This window comes from Poecilia formosa, unplaced genomic scaffold (genome assembly GCF_000485575.1).
Source record: "Poecilia formosa unplaced genomic scaffold, Poecilia_formosa-5.1.2 Scaffold85, whole genome shotgun sequence".
Classification (NCBI taxonomy): domain Eukaryota; kingdom Metazoa; phylum Chordata; class Actinopteri; order Cyprinodontiformes; family Poeciliidae; genus Poecilia; species Poecilia formosa.
The window spans coordinates 13917-39844 of NW_006800024.1; the positions used below are offsets into that span (position 1 = coordinate 13917).

General features: G+C 36.7%; 2 protein-coding genes across 3 annotated transcripts in view; both read left to right on the forward strand.

Moving 5' to 3' along the window:
- Positions 1-24281, forward strand: part of LOC103141531 (myomesin-3) — a 36681-nt gene extending 12400 nt beyond the window's left edge. For both annotated transcript variants that reach the window (XM_016673913.1, XM_016673914.1), the window contains 23 exons: positions 414-597; positions 1870-2044; positions 2172-2293; positions 2943-3130; positions 6777-6903; positions 11973-12154; positions 12364-12478; positions 12967-13123; positions 13344-13450; positions 13641-13685; positions 13835-13971; positions 16446-16590; positions 17240-17299; positions 18002-18069; positions 19263-19373; positions 19621-19708; positions 19836-19874; positions 20070-20175; positions 22342-22505; positions 22606-22642; positions 22818-22840; positions 22948-23003; positions 23097-24281. In XM_016673913.1, coding sequence (XP_016529399.1) covers positions 414-597; positions 1870-2044; positions 2172-2293; positions 2943-3130; positions 6777-6903; positions 11973-12154; positions 12364-12478; positions 12967-13123; positions 13344-13450; positions 13641-13685; positions 13835-13971; positions 16446-16590; positions 17240-17299; positions 18002-18069; positions 19263-19373; positions 19621-19708; positions 19836-19874; positions 20070-20175; positions 22342-22505; positions 22606-22642; positions 22818-22840; positions 22948-23003; positions 23097-23366 — 2706 coding nt within the window. In that variant the 3' untranslated portion in view covers positions 23367-24281. The remainder of the gene's footprint in view (positions 1-413; positions 598-1869; positions 2045-2171; positions 2294-2942; positions 3131-6776; positions 6904-11972; positions 12155-12363; positions 12479-12966; positions 13124-13343; positions 13451-13640; positions 13686-13834; positions 13972-16445; positions 16591-17239; positions 17300-18001; positions 18070-19262; positions 19374-19620; positions 19709-19835; positions 19875-20069; positions 20176-22341; positions 22506-22605; positions 22643-22817; positions 22841-22947; positions 23004-23096) is intronic.
- Positions 24282-24910: 629 nt separating this feature from the next.
- fabp10a (fatty acid binding protein 10a, liver basic) lies at positions 24911-25888 on the forward strand. The gene is made up of 4 exons (XM_007557191.2): positions 24911-25075; positions 25200-25372; positions 25570-25659; positions 25783-25888. The coding sequence occupies exons 1-4, from the start codon at positions 25009-25011 to the stop codon at positions 25831-25833; spliced, it is 381 nt and encodes a 126-aa protein (XP_007557253.1). The 5' UTR covers positions 24911-25008; the 3' UTR covers positions 25834-25888.
- Positions 25889-25928: the final 40 nt, after the last annotated feature.

The window sequence follows — 25928 nt, forward strand, 5'->3', positions numbered from 1 at the left end:
TAAAGTCTGCAGCCTCACTTCTGCTTATATAATGAAGTGAACATTCAAATATCCTTTTTGCCCTCAAGCAAGCACTTTATAATCACTCTTCTCTTTTACCATACCTGCTCTTTTGTTGGGATTTCTACCGACAAAACAATGACTTAGGAGAGGAAATGTGAAACCCACAGAGTAGCAACATAGAAATCCAAATAAGGAATATAAAAAGGGACCTGTTTGGTATAGTTTTAGTTTCTTGAGAGACTCTTTCAGTGACGGGTAAATAGAACTAGACACACAAAGACATACGTCTTCATTTCAATGTGTTTTCATTTAAGGGTCTGATTGGCTGAAATACCTAAGCTATTTTTTTTTTAATTTACACTTTTCCTTTTTTTATATATATTTACATTAAATTTATTTGCTTGAATCAGTCCTTGGCAGGGAAAAACAGCTGGGAACTGGCCAGTCTGGACACGGTGGTGAACTCTCCCAGGTACCCAGTGTTTGATCTGGTCAAAGACAAACAGTATTGCTTCAGAGTTCGCTCCATCAACAAGTATGGTGTTAGCGACCCCTCCGACCCGAGCCCACCAATTTCCCTTGGAAAGCCACAAGGTAGGAGAAGATGAGTACTGGTGCCCATTTATTACTTTGTCTGCTCAAAGGTCAGTTACATAATTAAGACTAAATTCCTGAGTCAGCATTCACCTCCTATACAATGCTGCACCTGCAATAATTGTGCCAAGACACCACTGGTTTTATTCTGGAATCACAATACATGTGTAAAAAAGACAAAACAGGTAGTATCTTATTAAAAAACAAAATGAGAAGATGTGGGAAAATATTTTTTATTAACTCATTCCACAATGAGTTTATCCATGTCAAATCCCCGTTAAGTCAATTATCAAGTTGTCTATAATATTGGAAGATTAAAGATGAAGCTTCTGGATGATTTAATTTCTAGCAAAGATTAGATAAAAATGCATCAGAGAAAGCAAACAAAAAAAAGCTATACAATTAAACCAAAATGCAACAAAACTGCAACATAACATTTACTGTTTAAAAACAAACACACCAAAGTAAGTTAAATAATCCACAAAATAAAAAGTTATAGAATTTAGTGGAACAATTTTCACAGATTTGTAAAGTTTTCCTCAACTAATGTTAACTTTGGTTAACTTTCTGCTACTTTGAAACAGTAGCAGAAAAAGGTGCTTAAATGTAAACCTGCCAGATACTGCAGAACGTTTTCATCCTGCCTCGGAGCTACCATTGAATTTACGCACATGAAATAAAGCATGACTACCTTCACTTATTGATCTTTGATTTGACTATTAAGTGTTCTTATGACAAAAAATGAGATGTTTCCTACCGGTTACCTTAGTGCATATGAACATGTGGTAGTTGCCATCGATCACAGTTTCACTGGACATGAGGTCAGCTGCAGGCCTTGATCCATTTCTTGCATTATTCCAGACTCCGTATGGGTTTTGAAAATGGCGCATTTTCAAAACCCATTGATTCTTCCCATCTCTTTTTTTTTTACATGCCATATGTGTTGATAGCTACTTCAGGATTCTGAATTAAATCAGATTCAAATATCTGAAAATAGTTCAGGATGAGTTTGATATTTTCTTGAATTTTTGTAGAAATTGTTCACCCACAGTATAGAAATCTAAAACATAAACCTCACTCTCTCTTTCTCTAATTTATTCATCCTCATCGGAAAACAAATGATGCAATAGACTTCAATTTACAATTAAATTTTTCTTTAGAAATTGTCATGGGTAAATTTCAATGAACTCATTGAACTTATTGAATGCACCATCAGTTCATAAATTACCTCCATTTGTTTTGATGGATTGAATCTCATTTGATTCCCTTTAGCTGTGCCGCCTCCACCTCACTCAGTTTTGGCCATTAGAGACACAGACACCTCAGTTGTGCTGCAGTGGCAAGAACCAAAAGACAAAGACAACATCCTGGGATATTATCTGTACTACAGCGAAGCAGGAAAACAGGAGTGGAAAACTGTCAACAACAAACCTTTAACGACAACCAGGTAAAAAAAATAAATAAAAAATTGACCTATAACATGTGTCTGAATGCAATTAATAAATTGTTGTAATTATAACATACATTGCCATTGATTCTTATGAGTGTGTGATCCAAGCATGATGTGTCTTCAGGTTTATAGTTCACGGTCTGAAGACTTGGAAGGAATATGTGTTCAGGGTGAAATCTGTGAGTCGAGCAGGAAACAGCAAATATTCAGATGAGTCTCACCCCATCCTGGTCAAATCAGCTATCAGTAAGTTCAAAAAGGATTTTGTGATGCTGCAACAGTTCCTGAAATCTTAGCAGTATGTTTTAATATTTCATTTAAAGCATGCACCCTAAATGTAACCCAGAGTAAACACATCCAGCCAAAAAGAAGTGCTGAAAAAGGTTTGAGGCTCTTTTCATTGGCATTGAAGTTATTTAACTTAGACTCTGACCCATCTGACCCAATACTTATTTACAGTTTGCCTTTTTAGCTTTCAGCAAACAACTATTGGAGAATGTAAAGAGGACCTTTTTCACTTCATATGCACTTTCAGAAACTACATTGTGCTTTGGCAGGTTGCATTACATTGTACTGTTGACAGATTTGGTTCACTGCCATCAAAAATCCATCACAGTCTCTCCAGCTCTGAAATATCCTGGTGGATAATAGCATTAGTCCAGTTTTTTCCAAGAAATGAATTTTTATCAAAGAGAATATGAGCTGAATAATTCCTTTAAACCTGGCACAGATGCAACAGTTTGCCATTCTAGACAGAATCTCAAGCCTTCTAAGGAAATCTCGGCATTCGTATGTTGTGAAAGCCACGTGCTAAGATACTTTCACCAATATCTTTCACCTCTACTTCTTTTGTTTGTTTGTTTGTTTGTTTGTTTTTCCCCCCTCATTTCTGCAGATGTTCCCTCACCTCCCTCGGGTATTGCTCTACTGCTGTGCACCGAATCAGAGATGGTTCTGGGCTGGAGGGCTCCATCCTCTAACGGGGGAGGCTCTGTTCGCGGCTACTACCTGGACCAGAAGGAGAAGGGCATGGAGTTCTGGAGAGAGGTCAACATAAAGCCTGCCAAAGAGAAGCAGCTCAGGGTTGGTTATACCTATATTCTTGGATGAAGTTGGTGAATGGTTTTCTAATTACTATAAAACAAAAACAAAATTATTACAGAGATGGCATAAAAAAACTCTCTTTAGCACCTTATATTAGCATTGAGCAAGATTAGCACAATATGAAACCACTGACTAATTAATACTGCACATCTCTCTGAATATACCATTACCATGGTGAAATGGTATAAAGAAAAGAGTAGATTTCAAAGTCCAAATAGACTTCCAAAAGGACTTTTAGTAACAGCATTAAGGGTTTTGAATGGACGTCTTGAATAGTAAAGTTTTTTATCCACTTTTGCTTTTCTTGCAAATAATTGGCAATAATAGCAAACCATCATTCACTCAATCTGTCTGCGTCTCTAGGAAACCTGGCAGTGTCCATGGAGACTCCTAACAAAGTAAAATTGGTATAGTGCTTCACCAAGAATACAAGAGCTCCATAATTAGATATTTTATAAATGTGTGAGAGGCTGTTTTTATCTCCTGAGGAAAAAAAAAAAATCAAGGACAAAGCCAATTAGAATGAAAATGGCTATGCACAATAACTGACCCCCTCATGTTGTGTCCTGCAGTTTTTAGGACTGGAGGTTGCGTTGTCAGACAAAACTCATTTTGGCACTTTCATAAGACGACAAGAAGCACAAACTATTTCCAGCATGGGGTGTCATTTTAATCAAGATGCTGATTTCTTGGAATCAAATGAATCATTTAAACATAAATTGAGCTGCAATTTGTAATCAAAACAGTTATGCTTCGTGGGATTGGAGCTTTGCTCATGATTTAAGCCTAAAAACCTTTAATTTTCTATACATCAAGAAGAAACCTACAGTCATGGTGAAAAAGAAAGTACTGGTGCACCCTCTGTCTGTTTTAAAGCTTAAATGTAGACAGAACCACGCAAAAGAATCACACTTATGCACAGTCACTGTTTGGAAGAAGGTGTTCTGGAAGCTTCTTGTTGTGGGAAAGTTATTCCTCAGCAGGAAAAGGGGAGCTTGTTAGAGTTGATTCAGAACATCCTTGAAGAAAGCTGGTTATTAGAGGATGGGAAAGGTCAGATATTGGTGCAGAGGTTCCCCATCTAGCAGAAAAATAACCCTAAACGTACAAAGAAGAGCCACCGTGGAATGACCCTGATCAGGAGTCTGAAGCTAAAACTCTTGATGGCTGGGTTCCTGCAGCAGTATGACTGTCTACTTCAACATGACTCAAATAATTAGCTCATTAGTTGAGCTCTTTAGAGGTTGACTGCCTGCCAAAAGGCAATTTGGCCATTTTATTCAGGTGTGGAGAAGTGAGGATTTAGCTAAAAGTTGCAGGACACGATCTTTTGAAGACTGAAGTTTGAAACCTTTACTTTAGATCAAAGCATGTTAATGTATTAAAATGACTTTAAAGTTCATACATAAATCTATTCAAGAATCTGTGGACAGATATATGAAAATATATGTTTAGAGACTGTCAAATGTGACTGAGATTGAGCTATTTTGCAAAGAGGGTAAAAATATTAGATATGAAAAACTGATAGCTATATATCGAAAGACTTGCAGCATACTTTTAAGAATATAAGTTGTTAAAAAATAAACAACTATGTGTTCATTCTTTTACTCTTCACAATTATGCACTATTTTCTGTTGATCTATCACAAACAAGTCAAACAAAATACACTGAGGGTGGTTGTAACATGAAAATTTTAAGGGATACGAGTACCTTTGACAGGCAGCCATTTATTCTTCACAAGGTTTTAAAATTTTAAGAATGAGAAGATACTTTACAAAAAGAAGAGTAAACTCTCAACATCCCTGGATATGTAAAAAAAAACTCCCCATTTTAAATTCTAGCAGCACACTTAAAAGTACTAGAAAAAAAATTACTCTAAATTTATTTACTTAAAAAAAACTCCAAAAGTGAAAGGCTTTTATACATAAAAAGATAGTTTTGGGTGGAAACTATTTCTCAGATTTATTACTAATCCATCATTGTGTACTCACTTTGTAAGTAACGTTTGTTGAGGTTATTCTTTGATTTATTACTTGGGTCTATGGTTCAGTGGGTAATTTGCAAATGTTTTCTTCTAGCCTTCAAGGCTTTATAAATGAAACTATTGATCAATTTTAGAAATGGGGGGGAAAAAAAATCAACTTGCAAGTCTGTAACCGGATTGTTTACATTAATGTTATTAAAAAAAAGTGGAATAACTTTAGTTGTCAGATATACGTATTGGCAACAAAGATTATTTCACCTGATCATTAGAGCAGCAGGTCGAGTATCCAAACAGACAACTTTTCTTCCCAGAGAACAAAGGTTAATCTATCAGTCAGTCAAATGTAGCCTGATTGCCCCCTGGTGGCAGAAGTTTAATTTTAAAGACACTACCCATGCATTTCTCGTGCTGGGACTGTACATCGGTCTGATTGATTTGTTGTTCAGTTTAAATATATCATGCAGGAAAGGATTTGCACCTAATGAAGAAAGGTGCAGGTGTGACATAGCAGCTTTCAGGTAGCAGCTGCTGCTGCTGTTATGAAAAAGCTCCCTTTGCTGAGGTCAATTAGTTCCTCGGAGATAGGCAGAGGCTGTGGAGGTTCGCAGCTGTTCGCCGAGGCGATAAGGGCCTTAGAGTCTAAGTGGCTGTGAATAGGCGGATCAATGAGCAGATCAATAGGCCTGAATCCCTTCACCTCTTCCCCTCCGAGCGAAAAATGTCTCAGGAGCTCAGAAACATGTTTCAGCACCAGTAGAGCTAATAACTTGTAAATAGTCTTCTAAATTCCTGAATCAGACAGAGTGAAGCTGTACAAGTGGAGAACATTTCCCCCTGATTGGACTTTTGTATTTATGTCTCGTTAAAACTGAGTAAAATTAGCAAAGTAAGATTGATGAGGTTTTCATTGTAATTTGAAAAAAAAAAATAATAATTTACAAAGCTGAATTTAAAACACACAAAAACTACGAACGAGTAAATAATAAAATGATTTGTTTTAAATGTATTGCATTTCTAAAAATAAATTCATGACAGCAAAGTAATAAAGGAAAAGTTTGAAGAAAAAGGAAGAGTTATAAACGTCAGACCAAATTAAACAAATTGTTTAAAAGAAAAAACGTTTCCACTGAGATAAGTTATGTACCTGCTATCTGGGAACAATGAGATCCAGTGGGATAATGGGGAACAATCGGTTCTTTGAGATAAGATGGATCAAGGCCATTCAAGCCTATAAATGTAATGAGGATTTTAAAATCCATTCTAAATCACAGAGACCCAAGGCAAAGAGGCTAAGGTGAGAGGAATGTGATATTTCCTGGGTATCACTGCAGGCAGTCATCACTCTGCCTGCAGCATTGGAGATCTGCTGGAATAAAAAGGAGGCAATGTTTTAACTCCAAGTAAAGTTGTTGTGTAGTAAAGCTGAGATTTGACGAATGCATGGAGATTTTTCCAGTACTCCACTAAGACGGAATGGCTTACAGGAATATATCCTGTGATATATATCACAGATATATTCCTGTGAATATATCACTGATGGTAAACATTTAGCATGTTGTAACCATTTTTTAAATTCTTGTAAACACATATATGTATATATTTACATGCAATGTCACATGCATCAGCTTTGTTTGTCTGCAGGTATCAGACTTGAAAACTGGACATTTCTACCAGTTCCGCGTCTTTGCTGCCAACGCGGCTGGCGTTGGGAAGCCGTCTGACGCCAGTGAAGCGTTTCTGTGCGAGAAGTGGACAATGCCAGAACCAGGTGAAAGCTAAACTCTCATCAAATCCATGCAAATGCATCTCTGCTTATGTGAATGCTTAACAGTTACATCCAACAATTGCAAACCTTACAGGTATTATTACAGGATGATTAAAATAATAATAATAAATAAATAAATAAATATTCCAGATATAAAAACAATTACCTGCAGTAAATTAAGAAAAAAATATCATGTTTGCAGTGTTAAGTAAAGATTTTATGTCTCTATACTTGTTAGTTGTGGGCAAAATCTTGTTTTTGTTTATTACAAACTTCCCTGCCTCAGTTTTTATGGCTTCAGTTTGCATCAAGTCAGGGTTGCTACTGAATGACTAAAGGAATCAATGCAAAGTTCATGAAAGTCAATGACAATTTACTTAATCACTAAAACCTAATTTGCTCTGTGTTTTAGCCCAGCCAAAAATTACCTGCTTTTAGTGATTTTCTCATTAGCCCAGGGGAAAGATTATTGAAGACAGAGTAACTGATAGACATCACTGACAGCATGATTGAATTAGAAGAGCAGAGTGGTTGCTTTAAAAATGTAAATCCTTCTTCTGTTCTCAACACAAACGGCAAGGCTATTGCACCCATTCATTGAACAATCAAGGACCTCAAGCAGATAAGTTTACTCTGGTGAAGAAAGATCCAGATTGATCAAGAATGTCCAGAATGTGTCCTAAAGATGATTCAACTAAGCGGTCTGGTCACCACCAGTGGAGAGTTTGCTGGAGACTGGCAGATGGCATGTGTGAGTTTTTCTGCATGCACAGTTGGACAGAGACTTTCTGACTGAAAGAGAACAGCAAAGAAGCCACTTCTCTGGAAGATGAACATCAAAGACAGACAGAAACTCTGCAGGAAATACCAGGATTATACTGCAGAGCAATAGTTATTTTCTCTGGCTAAGTCCCTGTTTGGAATAAAAGCTAGAAGAAAAGTTGAACACTCCCAGGAATCTGCCTGTATTTATGTTATTCTTTGCAAAAGACATATTATCAAACCAGCCAAAATGTGATTAGAGAAGCCACGACTGGTAGCAATTTGTGTTTGCTGTAGCAATGCTTTTGGTAAGTAAATGAAACATCCTGCCCAGTGTTGCTTATGAAAGGCTTCAGTTATGTCATCACCCTTAAGGCTACTGTCATCGTTCTGTTTCTATCAGACCGAATCGCACATAAATTACTGTGATGAAATCCTTAAGGTTAAATTCAGACAATGATTTCCAGAACTTTGAGTAAAAGTTTGGTAATTATTTATGAGAGTGTGGTCTCCTTGTTAGGGATCTGGTTCTATGACCCTCGACTTTACCCAATGATACAAAAATGATTTGGTGCTATTTTTTTTGTTTTGTTTTGTTTTGTTTTCAAAGTACAGCACAATGCCACAATAAAAAAATGGTTAAGCAAGTGGCTCAGGATTAAAACACTTACATTTCAAGTCTACATCCTAGAATCTGATTCAGTCGAGAACATCTAATTGTGTCATTATTTAAGCTATGATCAACCAAGAACTGATTACTACGAATCATAATTTGGCTCAAATGCTGATGTTCTGCATGGTAACCTGTAAATATTGACACTTTGCATAAACCTGTTGTGTTTCTCAATAAAAACCTTTGGAAGATAGTAAATGTTTATTACCAAACATCAGTATAACGTAGAAAAAAGAAACACTTAGGGAGGAACATTTCCTGCTAGCTACAATTTTAGACTCAACAGCTACAAACAGTTGGCAGACAAAGCTAGTTTTGGATTTCACAACTTGCACAAGCAAAAGTGACAACAAAGGCCGCAACTTATTGTTAAATTAAAGACGAACTCCACGGTTAAAAATCAGCCATTCCCATGTGATTCATTTACCTAAGAGCTTTGGGAATTTGAGCATCCGTCAATACTCTGCTGCCCTGCAGCTTCTACAATCTGTTTATCGACCCTAGCTGCGGAGGAGAGGGGAGATAGAAATAAACACCATCCATCACCTGCAGAACCCATTTCCACTTGCTGCCATTTTTACTTTTATTTAAGCTGCATCTCTAATAGCGTATGTAGTCATCTCGCAGCAAAATAAACAGGGCAGTATGAAATACCAGGATAATAATATGCTGCCTGCCTATTGTACCATTAAAGCACACAGTAATGGTACTTCATTTAACCACTTAAGGTCAGTGGTTAAATGAATAGTAAAGTGGTTGAAATTGCAGCATTGAGTTAGAATTAGCTATTAACTATTTACCATGCGTGGTCCATGTTTGATTTGTTCTTGAATATCATTGCTGGTGGGAAATTTATAATGAGAAATAACCATTTAACTCTTAACAGCACATTATTAAAAGGGTACATGTTTCATAAACATGCGCTGTAATTTCAAAATACTGTATAATTACCTGAACCACTCAACACAGAAGCAGAAAAACATAAATGATTCAACCTTTTCATAATCTTATAAACTTATATTGCTCACGTTTTTTTTTTTTCTTGAACTCTGCCTACTTTTCTCCCAATTTTCAATCACATCCTCTTACTTGAACATAACAGATCCTGTGAAAAGAGGAAAAAAAAGTTGGAAAAGTAGAGACCAAAAAAAAAGATATTAGGCTTCAAATGGCATCTTCTGCAGATACATTTTACCTGTAGAATATCATCAAAGAATAGCAGCCAGGACCCAAGTGATTAAAATCCCTCAGTTTTTAATTGGCTGTTTATATTTAAATGCTTAGCTGATAATAATGATCAGAAGTTTTACTTCAGGCTTCCTGCATCTTCAAATCTGTTCCTGGCAAGTCTTTGGAAGGAGCTTATTTCAGTCTCTTGCGTGACCTTGGTCCTTGGGTCATGATCTGTATCTTATAACTGTAGGCGAGGATTGGAACATAAGTCTGATCGATAAATCAAAAGCTTCTCTTTAGGCTCAGTTCTTTCTTCACCAAAACAGAGCAGAGCCCACATTACTGCAGATGAGGCCCTAACCTGTCAGTCCAGGTCTTGCTCCATCCTACTGATGATCAGAACATCAAGATACTTTAACTCCTCTGCTACAAGCAAAGGCAGGGAGGGAAACCAATGTGTGAGTTGAAAGTGGCAAACCCATCTGGCAGCGTCTGATGGGTCTGGCCCCCTTTTTACTGGATCTTTGTTGCCTTTGACATTAACTGCATTGTTATAGCCTCATTTGTAAAACACTTTGAATAAAAGCATCTATGAATGGACGTAATTTGATGTTAAACACAATTCAGTTACTTTTAGCTTGAAGAATACCCAAGTTAAATGTTAGAATTAACCATTTAACTTTTCCCCTTCTGAGGTTTCTAGATCACAAACATTGCTGATAGTGTGCAACAGACATAAGACTAGTGTTGTCAAAGACTTTTACACCAGTAAATTAGTAAAGCAAGCAAATATCAAAGCAGATTGAGTTCAGGAGCCCATTTTGTACCTAAATTATTCAAATGAAAAACATTTCTCAGATAATGATCAGGTTCTAGACAGAAAATTAACAAAAACAGATAAAATGTAGAAAACCCTTGAATTTTTTTTTTTCAGATTGCACAGAGAACAAATTAAACCAGAAAATGATGACTGATGAAGTGTTGAAAAGGGAAGGATCTTCTTAAAGAGACAGAGACCAATTTCAAGGCTTCAGATACACCATCATGCAAAGTCAAAAGTCTTTTATGTTATTTTTATAACAACTAAAGGTAGAACAGTGAACCAACTTGACTGTGCTATAAAATAACACTATGTTCTTGAAAGATACATAATACCCTCCCCCATTTAAACAAAGTATAGATCTCTGCTCCTTTCAGATATACAGACAGATTTTGAGCAATTTCATTTTCGCCGTAAGAACCGTGAGACAAAAACAATCATAGAGTTGAAATTTCTTTATTATCTTAAAATTATTACTGTTTGTAGCATTACCAAACAGCATTCTCTGTGGATTGCCTAAATAATTCAGACCCTTGCTTTCAGTCAAAGGCTTCCAAGGTGGAGTAATATTTCCAAACCCATATTGTTGGGTTTTGCAGTACCTTCAACTGTGGTAAAGCAGAGAATCTTTGTTGTTTGAAGAACTTTTAGTAAAAGGACAGGCAAACAGGGTAGAGGAAAAGGTCCCAATGCCCAGTTCCTTATTTCTGAACTTTGATGGTCCAATTTAATCCAAAGACCAAATCAAAGTCCAGAATGTAGAAATCACTACTTGGAAGGAGAGCAGAGTTCAGTCACCAAAATGATGCAATAATAAAAAAATAAAAAAATAAAAAGTCCAACTCACTATCTTCAACAGGGGAAAGGCAGAGGAAGGGTCAACAAAACAGTCCAGGGCAGAATCGCAGATATCGGGGTAATTGCTTGAACTTGTGCTGGAAAGCTGAAACAGGGCTGCAGCCGACTTGGCAGAGGGCAGAAGGAAACAGATCAGTTTTATAAGCAGCAGGACAGAAGCAGACAATCAGGCAATTACAGGGAGAGTAATTGATGCATTCAGGACTATCTGGGAAAACACACATCAGCTGCAACCATTACATCTTTAATTTGGATTTTTTTTAAAAGATGAAGTTTGAAGGCAGTAGACACAACTCTTGTTTCTCCTTAACAGATCTCAATAGGCTCGCAATAGGACCCGGTTTCCTATCGCAAACATAACTAGTTATGACAAATCTTGGGATTTGAGATTGTGTTGACTTTATTTATATATGTATAATTTTTTATTATACATATTATTAATATAAACGTTACCGCCACATGCTAATTCACCCGATCTTTGTGGCAAGTGAGTGGAGAAGACATTTGCTCAGTCCTGTATTTTGTGCCATTAATATAGGAAATGGAGACAGGCTCGGTAAACTGAGCAGCTCATTAATCTTGGCAAATGGGCTTTTCCTCTATAACATCGATAATTTAAAAGTGGCTAAAAATCAATCTGCAAATTGACTACCACGTGCAGCATTGGAGTCAATCTGGGTAGATTGGGAATCTATGACCTTATTTTCAACTTGACTCATATTCATAATTTATTTGTGGCTTGCAGATGTTTCCTGTGTGTTGCTCATCCAGTTCTCTGGTCCTCAGGTTGCCCGTATGACCTGGAGCTCAGGGAGGTGAGAGACGACTCCCTGGTGCTCCGATGGGCGTCTCCGCTCTACGAGGGTCAAAGTCCGGTCAGTGGCTACATGCTGGAAATGAGCCAGGGAAACCAGTCAGACAACTGGACGATTCTGACTGCCAAACCTGTTTCTGAAACTCATTTCAAGGTGAGAAGTGAAAAAAAAAAAAAACATGTTTACTAAAGGGGCATGGCAGACTTAACTTCAAAGTATATTAAACAGAAGTGTATATTATTCTTGCATAACCCAATCGGAAGAAACTGCTCATATCTATGTCTGCAGCGTCAAGGTTTAAATCATTAATTGAGTTATGTCAGTGAGTTGTAAACAATGACTTTGCTTCCTGTGGCATCAAGGTGACAGGTCTGCAGACAGGTCACACCTACTGCTTCCGTGTGTCGGCTGTTAATAATGCAGGTGTTGGTCGTGCTTCCCTGCCCTCTGAGCCGGTCACAGTTCAGACCCAACCAGGTCAGTTTACTGGACTGATATTAGAATACAACTTTCTATAAACCTGTGCTGTCATTGGTTTATTAGCCTAACCAGGCCAAATTTGTCTGTGGATAAGAATACTGAAGAGGACCTTGAATAGCACATGTTATTTGCCTGTTAAATAAAATTAAGAAATGATTAGATTGTCATAATTTAAAGCTAAATTTAGCTCCCCAGAAGGCTGAGGGTTAGGGTTAGGGTAACATTTTCCTAAAATATTACATTTTTCTGTTAAACAAGCAGGCCCTTTATAGAAACTTGCCAGATGTATTTCATGATGATTTTTTTGGCAACTAGAAATGTTTTTAAAAAGCTGAAAAAAGGAGAAAGTGTAAAGAGTTTCATCTATAGCAGTATTATGTCTTTAAGAAAATTGACGTTCTTTAGAACATTTCCTAAAACCTTGTTAGGCTTTGATAAACTAACCAGCCCATGCCTAGTCGTCACAGCAGTTTTGAATTTTTCAGGAACCAAAGAGATTAAGATCGGTGTGGATGACGATGGGTTTATATTTTTGGGCTACGAGGCTGTTGAGATGAACGACGACAGCGAGTTTATCTGGGGCAAAAATTACACAGAACCCATCGATTCTCAGAGAACGAAAGCAGAAACCACAAAGAACAGGTAACATTACAACAAGCAACTGAGTTAGGTTCCGTTCAGTTACTACTTAATTAATCATGACACATTAGTTATATTTTTGAGCTTTAGCTTCTTTTTTTTTTTTTTTTTTTAGCACAAAGTCTGACAGCAGACAGAGTCTACAGCAGACCTTGCTACAGACTCCAGAACACAAAGCTGAGTCTACTTAATTTGTCTTTTTACTTTATTGTTTGTCTATCAGGTCAGTTCTCACTTTCAAAGACCCATCTGAGGAAGATCTGGGTCTGTACACTGTGGAGATGAGTGACAGTCCTCAGCTCTCATCCAGCTATGAGTTTACAGCTGAAGGTACTTCCTGGACACCAGAAGCCAGAGTCTGATTTTAGGAATTAATTATTGTTTCTTCTCAGATATTGCCTTTACTTATCCCTCTACAATATCACCAGAGAAACACACTTTACTATTCTGTTTTGTGTTTCCGTTAAAGGTAATCTAACCTTCTACGTCTATATATTCTTTTGTCTTCTTTTATTTTTAGACCTCGCACGTCTCAAAGAGCTCAGCTGGCAGGTCAGAAACCCATGTATGTATCATCACTGAGGTGCAGAGGTGCTGAAGATCCAAACCTCAATAATCTATTATCCTGCTATATATTATTTAAAGTATGCAGGTTTAATGCTGTTTTATAAGTTTTATGACCTGACCTGATCTGTCTTTGATTTCACTCTGCAGTGATTGCACTGAAGTCAACTTGGCAAGTGGAGGTGTCTGAGAAAGGCGGCGTGCGCCTTTGGCTTCAAACCGAGAGTCTGAGTAACTCTGCTGAACTCCGTCTTGTTTTTAACGACCGGGAAATCTCCACCTCTCCGGTAGGTTTCCTCCGTTGACAGATACCTCATCAGATGACGAGCTGCAAGTGCTTCGTTTGGATTGCTGGATCTAATGGTTGAGGCCAGGTTGGATCAGTCAACACTTGAAAAATGTGGGTCTCTGATCACAACAAAACAACTCTGTGATCTCCTTCTAGTCGATATTATTTATGGGAGTCAGAGAAACATTATGGAAAATCACTTCAAATAGGTTTTTATGAAGCCATGTGAAAAAGAATGTTGCAAAGGCACGACGATGGCAAATGGCCACGTGAGGAAAAGCTGATTTAAATATTCTGTATGTTTTTTTTTCTCTCCCTCTAACATTTGAATGTTTACATTATTAATAAAACAATATGAAGTATTCAGGATTTAAAGTCAGGGACTCAGAATAACATTTTAGTCCAGAATCTCCACGTTGTCACTAATATTGGTTTCTAAATACCAATATTATAGTAAAAAAAAAAAAAAACATTTCAATTACAGAAGCCTGTGATCAGATTTAAGTGTTATCTACTCTGTCTTCAAGTTTTAAACACAAGGAAAGTCACACACAAGCTTGAAAGAGTTTTTTTGGTTTCTGTATTATCAATGGGTTTATGTGTGCATCTGTCTTCCTAACAAGTCAGCGTGAGCCCAAAACAGCAATTAATGCTCCAATAAACATCCTGCAAGGCAGGAAGTAGATGCTGTCAGCAAAGATGAAGAGCAGGTGAGTACGGCAGCAGAGAAGTCTGGAAGCTCAGTTAATTTAATTAAGTGAGGAAGACGAGAAGACCGCCTGAGGTGAAGATGGAGATAGCACTCGCATCTGAAAAAAACATGTCACACTTGGTTAGTTGCTGGAGAGAGACTCCAACAGGCAATATTGCTGAATTTTTTTTTATTTTATTTTATTTTATTTTTAAGTTGGTAAATCAATAAATACAGAAGGAGGTAAGGCAATAACTGATGTTTTAAGAATAAAATTGTTTATTTTTGTCCTTCCTAAACAGGTGGACCCCTACATTGATTATTGTTTTTTGTACACCGTGTAAAACCTCGGATCATGTCACAGTCCTTATATTTGAGCATAAAATGTGTAAATGAATCAGTGTCGTTCTAACAACAGACAATTTTAGAAAAAAATATTCTTTGTCTTAGTTATCACAGTTATAGTCAGGGACAGACACTGAATGCGTGAAACACCAACTTTTTTTGGTGTTTCACAAAAATAATAATACTCACTTACTTTTGCCATGTAAACCTAAGCAACCTAAAAATGATTTGATATTCCTACTAAACAGCTTACAGTTCAACATAGAACAACCTTCTATTTCTATTCCTTAAAACTTAGTTCATTTCCCAAGCAACTTGTATGTGAATTCTGTTCTCTCTGAATAAGCTATACATTCATGTTTGGAGCAGTCAGTGTAACACATGGTTTATTTTTATATATTTATATCCTCATAGCTCTTGGCTTAAACGTTATATCTATGTGCTTCATGCATATTAAATGAGGGGAAAAAGCAGTCAAAGTCCATTTGAAACCCTGAAGAACTTTGATCAAGATCACTTTGGAAGATTAAACAGAAATCTTGAGTTTTCAGCTGTGATCATAAAGAAATTATGGGCTAGCTTAAAACTTTTGCACAGAGATGTAAATGTCTGACATAACCTCACATGGGTCTGAGAGTTCCAGTCCCAAAAGTTACTGATCTCGCCCTGTCATAAACTAATCATATTTAGAAGAAAGATAGATGGTTTCACCTGGTATTTAAAAAAAAAAAAAAAGAATCCAGATATCCAAAGACATCAGCACTGTAATCATCAGTGAACATCAGATGGATGTAAACATATTTAGCATATGTGTACGTTATGACAACAAGCTGAATATAATCATCGCCGCTGTTGTTCCGTCCGAGTTATCGAACGGCGTTCTGAGGCGGCCGCTGGGAGAGCAATGAACACAACCCCGAATGTTTATTGTGTCTCTTGGTTGTGACTGCTTTACATTCAGTGACTTTCATTTTGTTCCATTATTTCCCAATATGAGGGCTCCGTCTGAACAGTACTGATTATACATTATTTCTAAATGATCACAGCTGAGGTTTGCAAATGCAGAAGCCATTTAACTGATTAGGGCCCTTGGGCTTGCCATACATCACAAATCACTTCCACCAACTGAGGCCTATCAACATGCAAGGCATACACTTAACTTGATGAGCATAAAAGCAATGAAAATGAGCTCGAGGTCTGTTCCCTCTGTGTCGCTGCTTGCGTGTTTGTTTGTATGTTTGCATTTTTTAGAGAACAGAAATATTTTATCACCAGAGCGCAGATGTTTCTCCAGACCCTTTGCACTCTGATTCATGATGCATTCTCTTTGTGCAAGGAGCCATCTTTACAGAGGATACCAAACCGCTGGGGGGCGAGCTGCCTGATTATGAGCTGATGAACGTTGCCTGCAGTGACATTTGTTTGTTTTTCTGCAGCGCCGAAAGGTAAACTTCGACAAGGCCAAAGGTCTGGTGGAGATACTGTTTGATCAGCTCTCTCAGGAGGACGAAGGCTCATACACCGCCCAGCTGAGGGACGGCCGCGCCAAGAACCAATGCACTTTGGTCTTTGTGGATCAAAGTGAGTCATAAATTCACCCAACCACAGAGTTAGTCATTTTGCCTGCATTATGTATCACTGGGAAATACCAGCTTTGATTAATTGCAGCATTAAAAAAGGAATCAAAAGGGAAAAACTGCACAGAAAAACATTGTTGAATTTAAAAGATTCTACTCTTAGATAAAAATGAACAGATCTGCAAAATTAGAAAATATTTTAAACAGATGTATTTCTGTTTCTGTTCTAATTTGACCTCTGCTTGCTTTTAGAGTTTGTTGCAACAGTAGTCATACTCCTCTAACTTTAAGATTTTCACATTCCAACAGCAACTTTTTTAATGTATTTCACTGGGATTTTTTTTTGTGATAATCCAGTACAAAGGAGTGCAGGATTTTGAAGTAGGTGAAAAGTGACATCCTTTTCAAACATTTTTACAAATAAAAATCTGAAATGTGTTTCATGCAAAGACATTTACCAAATTTTTACTAGATGCAAATAATTTTTCTTCAGCTTCACTGAGTTAGTCGGTTACTTAAAATCTAAAATAAAAAAAAAAACTGTTTATGTATATGATGGTAATAAGACCAAGGTGAACATGCTCAATGTAGCCATATATTGAGCATGTTCACCTTAGCACAGTTTTACAGTCTGGTCTGTTGTATCTTATTAGAGTTTCGTGAGATACTGGCCCAGGCTGACTGGAATCGAAGGGACATTCAGAGAAAGACTGGTAAGACATCCTTAAAAAGCACAACTGACAGTAAATTAATAAATATTGATCATTCCTTACTTAAGGATGATTACACATTGCTTGAATCAACAGTGAACAAACATAAAAGAACACATACCCAGAGGAAGATTTCTTTTCTTATGTTATGTATAGTTGGATTGTTATATGCTTTTGTCCCATGTAAATATTATAGAAACCAGGATGTCAAAAACACATTTTAACAAGAAGAGGGAACGCTAATAAAGGAGAAAAGTAAATGTGATAGCGTTAGCCAAAAGGCAAATATTCATGTGTTGTTCCTGGAATAAAAGATTTAGAGCTCTGAAATCTGTGCTTTATCTCCTTTCATCTCCATTTGTTGTGTATGCACAGAGGCCAATGTCCTAGTGGACACTTGTGCAAGAATCTCACACAATTTGTGTTTACTATTGTAAATCCAAGTTAGACTCAAAGTGTACAGGTGCTCTTTTTGTTCAATACAGCTAGAATACTTCCATGCAAAAGAGAAATAAAACCACAGAATGATTTTATTTTATTTTTGCATTGATTTAAAAAGTGATGGCATAGATAATTTTGTGTTTCTCTTTTTGCTGTTAGTGCTTTGATGGATCATTCTAGTATAATTTAACTTAGCTATTATAAATGTGTGTTTTTATATGTTGTTTATTGTGGCTCAAAATAATTTGTTCCTTTTCTTCCAAGGACCTTATTTCCAGGAATTTTTGACATGGAGTGTGAATAAGGATTGTGAATTAATTATACAATGCAAGGTACTTTTATATCTCCTGCGTGAAAATTCCTGACTGTAGTGAGACAGTGCTGCTAAGATCATTGTAAGAGTGAAAATTCAGCTATTTTAGTACAAAGACCAATGGCAATTAGAAATTATTCTGTATTTTATTAATTGTTTAGAATATTCTGGGCAAGTTAGACTATTATTCTCACTCTTTGAATAATGTCTGATCTTGAAACATTGCTTTTTTAGAAAAGGATGAAGAAAAACAGCAGCATACTTTTACTAAAGATCAGAAAAATTCTTCTGTTTTTGAATACCCTAATGGAAAAAAAAAACATCCACCAAGTCAAGATTGAGTTCATGATCCGAGTAAAAGAAAAAATAGCTTAAAATGTAGAAGTCTCTATGTTGTTGCACTCGTTGCTGCCAAGTGTATCACCAGCAGTTCATAGGTATAAGCCAGAGTTAGTTCTGCACATGGTACCAGGTTGGTTTAGAAATCTTTTTACCTTAGTAAATGAGAAAATCTTTGCATTATTTAAAAAAAGCAAAAACAGAAGAAATTCGAAAAACACAAATGCTCTTTTTCACAGCACTTTAAACAGCATTTTATAGAGTTTCTTCAGGGGGTTAAGAATTTTGACCGAAGTAACTCTGTAAGAGAAGAAAAACAGGTTGCAGTTGTAATGGTGCAGTAAAATAAAATAAATTATTTAAAGCTTTTCTACACACTTAATATTTAATTACATAAAAAGATGTTCAACAGAACAAAAGGACAGTCTAAAGCCTTAGAGCCATCAGAAAGCAAATATAATGACAAAACAGAAAGTGGACTGGGGTTTAGGCTCTGTGCAGAGACATATGGTGGAAACTTTTATTTCTGATTAATATCTTCTGACTTTATTAATCTGATGGTGATATTATGTTATGTTTATATTTTAACGTTTATTAATTTTCACCATATGAACCTGTCTGAGCTCCTAGAAAAATTGTTTTCTGCAGCTACAAGGGAGCCAGACTGTCTCTTGTTTGCTTCTGGTTCTTTGTCCTCGGTATAACAACGATGTGTTGGCTTTCACAGACCTGTTCATCACGAGTGTCAGATTTTGTAGGCTTTAATATCATGCATGCGGTATTAATAAACCTGACAGAGTGATTTTCATTTAACGGTGCTTGGATACCTTTTTTTTTTTTCTCATAACATGATTGGTATCTCCTCGTTAACAGGTGACAAACACAAATAAGGACACGTCTTTCAAGTGGTTTAAGGATGGTCTGGAAATTAAAGACCTTTCTTATGATCAGACAACTGGGATTATCTCGCTCTCAATCTCACAGGTAATGGAAAAAAGATGAATCTCGCCCGACTCTCTGTATTAGAAATTACATTCATAAACTGTAGCTGACACAGAGAAGCAACATAATAGCGACTCACGGTTGATAATTAAAGGATAAAGTCTAGACAGATACTATACATCAGTGTGTCAGTTTTAAAGTTAGCTTGAGCTGAAGTTAAATATGATATTAATCATTTTGGTTTTCTACAGATATATTAAATTGTGGATTTCAAATGAACTTCCTTTAGGTGACGAAGAAAGAGGCCGGTTCATACAGAGCTGTGGTGTCAGACAGCCGAGGAGAGGATGTCAGCACCTTGGAGTTACTAGACAACGGTTCGACCAAACCTCATTACACAAACACGCTTCTTCCATCCGTAGTGGAAATGAAGCAATTAGAATTATAAGTAATCAAGTTCTGGTACAACAAGCTCTCTGAAGATGTATTTTTGTTTGTTTACAGAGTACGACAAGCTTCTCCAGCAGCTGAGTGAACAATGCGGTGAGTTGCACACATTTGATATGAAGTGTCCTGTGTTGTTACACAGGCATGCCATTTTAATTAACTATGCTATATTCACTCGGCTCCCTCCATTACGTTTATTACGCAAGACAAAAAGCTATATTTTCAACCTCACAAATCAAAACACACACAAACATGTACCAATAAGTAAGTAATCAAGAGTTCTGACTGCAGCATTGTCAGCCGGTCCGCTGCGGATTGAGAGCACTGCCGAAGGTTTCAAGATCTACTCCAGCCTCAGATACTACATTAGCTTCCTGAAGACAAGCTGGTACTTCAAGTAAGTCTGAGTGCAGAGCATCATTCTGACCAACATCCTGTGAGAAGCCAATACTTGGATTCCATCATTTGTATTTCCGTCCTGTGCAGTGTGTTTTCCAGGTCTGGATTAGTACAATCCTAATCAGAGATTTTTTTTTTTTTTTTTGTCAAATATTTATCACAAACATGAAAATCAGGTTAAGTTAGACAATTTATCTGAAGCACTGTTTTCCAGGTAGAAGTGATTATACAATGTATCATTTCAGTAAACTGAATTTGAGGATTTTCTTCTGTTTGGCAAGGATCAACATTACCATTTCCAGTAGAGCGGGTAAAATGAACTTTGAGCACACATTCTCGATTTAACTATTTCTAATAGTTCAACTGATGTAAAATAATTCAATAATAATTCACACACACAACAAAACGTTAATTTTGCAAGCTGAACCTCATTCACATTTATTTTGAAAAGACCACCGTGTTACGGGATAAAATCAGACTCAAGCTGGTCAGAAATTGTAAACTGCTGGAATGCCAGTTTCACTGTTTGCAGTGAAATGAGTTTTACTTGGTGTTATTATGAACTGAGAGGCTGCGAATGAAGAAAGACCCTGCTCCAAAATCACCACCTTCAGTCAATACAAATATTTTGAGTCATTCTATAAAAATATTTTCTGGTCAGGTAAGATAATCACTGAGCTGTGACAATGAAAAGAAGCATGTAGAGGAGTCAAGATGAGATTTTAAGAAAACCGTATGGTCATATACGCTCAGTAAAGTTTTTATCCATTTTAGCAATGTCTTTAACTTTTAAAATTCCTTTTACATTTGACCCACTAATTTTATAAAACATATACTCAAATTTATGCCATACACACACGTCAATATGAAACACCAGGTTCACCCTGCTGCCAGCATTATAAAATGACTTTTCATGAAAGGTTTTCAGTTAGATGTCCTTTTTTCACATTTTTACAATTATGATTACAGTTTTTTAAGCAAAATGAAAGAAAAGGACCTCTTAGATTAGTTTAGTTTCAGAACTTCGTTTTCACTCAGTTTTGGTTTGACAGGTTAAAAAATTGTTTCTTAAAGGGGCTATAGCACCACCTGCTGGAAGACTTTAAGAAGTTTAACACTCATGGATTAAATTTGAGTTTTTGAAGCTTCAAAAATCCTTGTTAAAAAAAAAATATCGCATTTCAGCATCTAGATGAGATTTAGGTTACTTTAAATGTGGCATGTGTGAGACGAGCTGGTCTGAGTATTTAAAAAAAAAATACTCATGCAAGTGTCTTGTCGATGTCAGAAATCAGAGAAGAATCCGAAGACTGGTTTAAGATGGTACAGAGGCAGCACTGACTCAAATAACTTGATATTAACAAGGTACGCAGAATGCCATTTCTGAATGCAGAACATTTTAACGCCGGAACTAATTGGGCTGCAGCAGTATAAGTAAATGTCAGTCCTGTCACATAGGAACGTTAAGCTTAGGCTACAGTTTGCAAGGATTTACTGAAGTTGAACATTATGCATATTTTTAAAACATTGTCTGGTGAAAAGAGTCCTATTTCTACCTGCGAAGTGCAGATAGTGATGCCAGAATTTGGCATAAAAAGTATGAACGCATAGATCTGTCCTGCAAACAAACAGGATAGATCTGGTCCTGCCTTTAATAAACAAACAGGCAGGACGTAACAGTGTAACTGTGTAACATTCTGGGAAACATTTTCTTGGCACATTTTGAGTCTTTCTTGCACCAACTGAGAGTCCAACGCCATGTTGACCTTGTTCTTGCCTTTGTAACCACAGAGTAATATTCTGTTGTCATCATGCAGTCTTATAAAGTTTGAATCCTCTCAAACTGGTTTTCATTTTAATACAGATCTCAGTCTAATAGGCCATCTTTGCATTTGGTGGAATAGTAAATTCCCATCATTCATGTGCAGCTGAAAAATCTGCAGTAACTGTGTGATCGTATCATGTCATTATGGACAAAAATCTATAATATCTTGATACACCTTGTTGAATGTATGTTATGAATAATTAGGCAGTTCTGGAAGTAAAAGAGGCTCTAAATTGGTACAAGCAAAGTGTAACTAATAAAGTGCCTGATGAGAGTAAATTGTATGTTGTAGTAGTAGTGTATGTAAACAGTAGATCTGTGCTTCATCCTGTGCTTTAGGGGGAGAAATATTGATCAAGAGACCAGGACAAAGCCAGGCAGCAGTATGCAGAAAGTCTGGATTGAAATCTTAAACCCAACAGAGAATGACAAAGGTGAATACATATTGGAGATGTTCGATGGCAAAGAGACACACAAACGGCTCTATGAACTGTCCACAGAAGGTAAGGCGCTGGTTTAAAACAAAATTCTATACAAATAAGATAATCCCAGGCGCAGAAATTAGATTGTCCATGTTGTGAATCTTGTTGTGTCTTTCAACAGCATTTGCTGAAGCCTTGCTGGAACATCAAAGGTTAAAGTAAGTGCATTGATTCAAGGGAAGAAGTTTGAACGTTTTGCTGTGTCAGTAACAGAAAACATGAATGAATCTGAATAAAACAGTTACAACAAAACAAACAAGTGCAGAGTTAGCTTGTTTGAAATTGGTACAGTGCAGTGTAAGCTTAAGCTGACTGTCTGATTTCATCCCTTAGGCAACTGGCCATTGCTGAGAAAAGTAAGTACCGTGTGATAACCCTCACGCCATATGTTTTTGTTTTTATTTGAGCTTAAATGATTTTTCTTTGGGTATCAACTCAGATAATATTCCCTGCTGATTTTCAGATCGCGCCAAGGTAGTAAAAGGGCTTCCAGATGTTGTAGCCATCATGGAGGGCAAGGTAAAGCGTTGTCAGAAATTATAAATAATTATAAATTATAAATACCTCACACATTCTCTATTGCCAACCATTTTTGTTGTGATATCTTCTCAGTCTCTGTGTCTGACATGCTTCATTGATGGCGACCCAGCTCCTGAGATCTTCTGGCTACGCAATGACAGAGAAATCCTTGATCAGACTCAGTTTACCATCACGAAGGAGTCCAAGCGCACCTCCATCACCGTCAACAAGGTTACCACAGAGGATTCTGGAAAGTATAGTATCTTTGTGCGCAACCAGTATGGCTCTGAAACTGTTGATGTGACCTTGAGTGTGTACAAGAAGGGTGACAAACCTCCAGCTAATGCAGTAGAGATGGGTTAAACTTGCGAATTGGAGGAAAGCCCCACTTTTACCCAGTCAGATATTTTATTTTATCCACCAACAGAAAGTAGGACATCATGGTGATGTGGGAAGAAAATGATACAAAATTTTGAAATTCTTTTACAAATTCTTTTATGAGCACAGCTGGGCAAATACCTTATAAAATATATTTTTGCTGCAATTAAAGCTGCAAATGTCTTAGGTTATGTAAGCTTTGAACATCCAAGTTAATTGCAAATTATCTCAGTCAGGCTGAATAGAGACCATCTGCAGACATCAGTTTTCAAGCAGTGACAATGGACTTCTGAAGGCAATTGGTTAAACTTCATGTAGAACAGTCTGGGGCTAAATATGAATTACGTTTTTCTTTTTCTTTTTTTTTTTTAGATTGTGAAACCCATTTTTTTTCTACATTGTGTTGGTCTATAAAGTAAAATCCCAGTAAAACTTCATGGGGAGCAAAACATGGAGTAGCTTAGTGCTACAACCTCCACTTTTGAGAAGTGAAGGTAGCATAGCTCAAATGATACCTGCCACTCAAAATGATAGCACTATTTTTGTTTGTCTGTGTGTTTGCTATTATTTTGCATGTTTATTTGAGCTAGATTAATAGATCAGGTTAGGTTACAGAAATAATTTTATCATTGTGATTGTTTACTAGATGCTAATACAGATTAAATACAACAGTAAAACCTTTCTGAGCTGGTTTATTTTGGGGAAACTTAGTTTAGCTTAGTTTTACTTTAGAAGCGAAGAATACTAGATTCTTATAACGCTTCTGTTATTTTAATGTTGCATTTACTTGCAGCCTTTTAGTCTAAAGATAGATTTTGGCTGTGGGCCTGAGTTTTTAGAAAAAAAAAACAGATGTATTGTTTGCCTGTTTTGTTGTCAATAAAACTATTTCCAACTTATTGTTTTTGCTGCATTTCTTTTATCCACACAAAACCAATGTAGTGAACTTTATAATCAAAAAATGTATTAAAAATTGACAGTAGGTGAGTTTGTTCAATTTTGCAACAGCTATGGTCTTTGAGTTTAAAAGCAAAGTCCTCAGTGTCAATAACCCTAATATGTGGTGCCACATTAGGTCAGGTAAGATCCATATTTGGAGATTCAGTGATGCACTGAGGAGAAGCTGCAGAGGTGAATGGAACTACTTTAGTGTTGCATGAAAAACTAAGTCTAAAATTAAAATATCTGCTAATCTTGTCAATTTTATACAATGTTAAATAGCAGTGAAGCACAAACAACAGTAAAATTCTACTTTTTTATTATCTATTCTCTGTTTGCATCTTGTCTCCTCTCTATTATAAATGATTGTGAACAGTGCATACATAGAGTGAATGTTTTGAAGACTAAATTTGCAGATGATATCTTGTACTTTACCTTAAGTTGTGATTTAAAATTTTCCTTGGCTGAGGCTGAAGCTTAAACATAAAAGAGTAACTGAACTCTGGGTTGTTCAAACAATCCTCAAAGGACTTTGTTACTCACTCGGCATTGCACTGTGGAGCCTTTGCCTTTGGGTATAAAAGGAAGCAAATTCGAGTTCGTTTTCTTCACATTGTGTTGAGCTTCGCACAGCTGTCTCAGCTTCCAAATACTTTTGGTGAAGGAGAACCCAGACTCTCTAGAAGACATGGATCTCAACGGAACATGGCAGGTGTACTCCCAGGAAAACTACGAAGAGTTCCTCCGAGCCATGGGTAAGAAAATTATTCACAAATTTTACTTTTATCAACACAGGCCGACACAGCTTTGCATTGCAGATTGGTTGTAATTCATGTCTAATGTTGCATCGAATATCAACAAATCTCTTCTACTCAACAGAACTCCCAGAAGATGTCATCAAGATGGCCAAAGACATCAAACCGATTACTGAGATTAAGCAGACGGGCAATGACTTTGTCATCACCTCCAAGACGCCTGGAAAGACTGTGACAAACTCCTTCACCATCGGGAAAGAAGCTGAAATTACCACCATGGATGGCAAGAAGCTAAAGGTCACTAACGTTTGCTTATTGTTTATACAGAGACAAATAATGTAGGTCTTCTCTATCCATTCTACATGTCTACAACACATCTCCAAAAATATTCTTTACAATTAAATTTGATCTCGTATTATTGTTTTTTAGCCTCTAAATGATGCGTTATTGGCTTTATTGCTGGTGCTGAAATCTGTCTTCTTACCCCTCCTCAGTGCGTTGTCAATATAGAGGGAGGAAAACTGGTCTGCAAAACTGGCAAATTCAACCACACACAAGAGCTCAAAGGAGGAGAGATGATTGAGGTATGGTGCATCCAGATTTTTAGTCTTGCAGAAACATGTATTTCTGAAAGATAAATGCACAATAAGTTTTCAGACTGTTTGATTATAAGCTTTAAAATATGTGTCTTGTTCTGTCTTATCTAGACTCTGACTGTGGGCTCAACGACTCTTGTCAGGAAGAGCAGAAAGATTTAAACCTGACAGTGACAAAGATACAATGTCTATTTAAATAAAGAAAAAGTGTGCGTAATACGTGTGGTTTGTATTGTGTCATGTTCACATGTGGTAGC